The sequence below is a fragment of the Oratosquilla oratoria genome, chromosome 5, assembly GCF_046742065.1.
Source record: "Oratosquilla oratoria isolate Oo_2021 chromosome 5, ASM4674206v1, whole genome shotgun sequence".
In the NCBI taxonomy this organism is placed as follows: domain Eukaryota; kingdom Metazoa; phylum Arthropoda; class Malacostraca; order Stomatopoda; family Squillidae; genus Oratosquilla; species Oratosquilla oratoria.
In genome coordinates this window covers 24,067,278-24,069,082 of record NC_134781.1, presented here as the reverse complement: position 1 = coordinate 24,069,082, position 1,805 = coordinate 24,067,278, and the positions used below count along the sequence as shown (strand labels likewise).

The 1,805-nt window shown below is 47.0% G+C and overlaps 1 protein-coding gene across 2 annotated transcripts in view; it reads right to left on the bottom strand.

Moving 5' to 3' along the window:
• Positions 1-1,010: 1,010 nt before the first annotated feature.
• tup (LIM1_Isl and LIM2_Isl domain-containing protein tup) overlaps positions 1,011-1,805 on the bottom strand; it is a 127,756-nt gene continuing 126,961 nt past the window's right edge. For both annotated transcript variants that reach the window (XM_076185061.1, XM_076185062.1), the window contains exon 8: positions 1,011-1,315. In XM_076185061.1, the coding sequence (XP_076041176.1) occupies positions 1,076-1,315 (240 nt within the window). In that variant the 3' untranslated portion in view covers positions 1,011-1,075. The remainder of the gene's footprint in view (positions 1,316-1,805) is intronic.

Here is a 1,805-nt window from a genome sequence, read left to right as displayed (position 1 = left end):
AAGAAACGTTGATCAGATGAGTCTCAGTGACCATGTAGATGACGATGACGTGTCAAAAATTGATGACGTAGTAATGAGGTAATGGGGACAATGGCTATGACGTCACTGGGCATGAGTGACGTCACGCTCTGTTCAGCCTCACTGTCAGTGACACAGTGAGCTCTGACGTGACGTCACAGCTTCGAATGACGTGGTTGTACTGATGGTGACGTGGACATTGGTACGTCAAGGGTCTTGTTGACGTCATGGCATGAAGATCGGGGGTGTCTTGTAGTTTTTCTTTTAGAAATATCCATCACAAATTTCTCAAAGAGAGACAGGACCAGAAAAAAATATATATATATACCGAGTCGTGATGCTGGATGAAGTGTGCGTGTGTAATATCATATATATATAGATATATATATATATATATATATATATATATATATATATATATAAAAATATAAAAATATATATATATATATATATACATATATATATATACATATATATATATATATATATATATATTTCACAAATTTATAGTACACAAAGCATCTCGTAGGTACATTTGTGCATTCACCGTGTCGCGTTGGTTTGTGGAGGGGGTGGGGGTGGGAGAGGAGGTGATCGTCAACGGTCGCATTGACTGGGTGATGGAGCGAGTGCCAGCTACCGGGCTTCAGGAGGCATAGTTACGTCATATTCATGTGACGTCCTCAGCTGTTCTTTTTGTTCTTCATCTCGATAGTTTCCCTCATGTTCATCAGGTCTTGACAAAGGAGATTCGTTCTTCTTCAGGACTCGAGAGGCAGCGGCCATTTTGTCAGCCATTTTGTTTTGTTCATTTCCTTCACGTATTCCTCCTGCCGTAGGCGTAGCCGTCATCACTGGCGCGTGTCCTGGGCCACAAGACCTCAGGAAAGTTCTCCACCTCACCTCACCTCTTCCTCTTTGCCGTTCCTCCACTTCATCCACACCCTTCTCCCCTCACCCCACTTCCCACCTCACCCTCCACCCCGCCCTCCACCACCACCACCCCCACCGCCTTCTTCTTCACCACCACCATGTCCGAGGTCGCCGCTCAGTAACATCAAGGGCTGCTAGCGGTGCTGAGGGCGTTGTGCATCGAGTCGTCAGATTCGAGGTACGAGACGTACGAGTCGCTGTGGACGTCCTCGAAGGCGTCGTGCGCCTGCTGGGCTCCCGCCGCCTGCTGCGCCGCCTGCTGTGCCGCCTGCTGCGCCTGCTGGTGGTGAACGAGGTCGTACTTGGCTGGGTCGGAGGGCAGGAGCTCCGAGGGCGTGCACATCTCGGCCCCGTAGCCGTGCATCTGCGGAAGGAGAAAGACAAGGATCAGACTCCACGTACGAAGAGGGAACACCTGGAAGAACAAGAATGAAGGAGACTCCAAGAGACCATAAGGCCTATAATAGGCAGTTCCGAGTCTATTGGGTCTGTCAGTGGGGGGTAACTTTTCGACCCAGTTTGGCTAAAAAAAGAAATAAGAAGAAAAAATGAATGAATATATGAATAGAAAATAGATAGATACATAAATAGAATCAAATTGAAAAAAAACTGCCCCTGTAGTTTCCTGTGACCCAACCTTTGCCCTGTGTGCTTAGATTGCCGGGACAAGGACCAATGGCCAGGAATACTAAAGAGTCGAACCCAAGTTTGCGTCCTGAAACGTGAAATCGAAACCAACCCACCACAGCGGCATTGCTGTGACCTGTCAATTTATTCACGTGAGAGAGACTCTTCACCCGAGATGATTAATTACAAAGATTACACACACACACACACACACACACACACACACA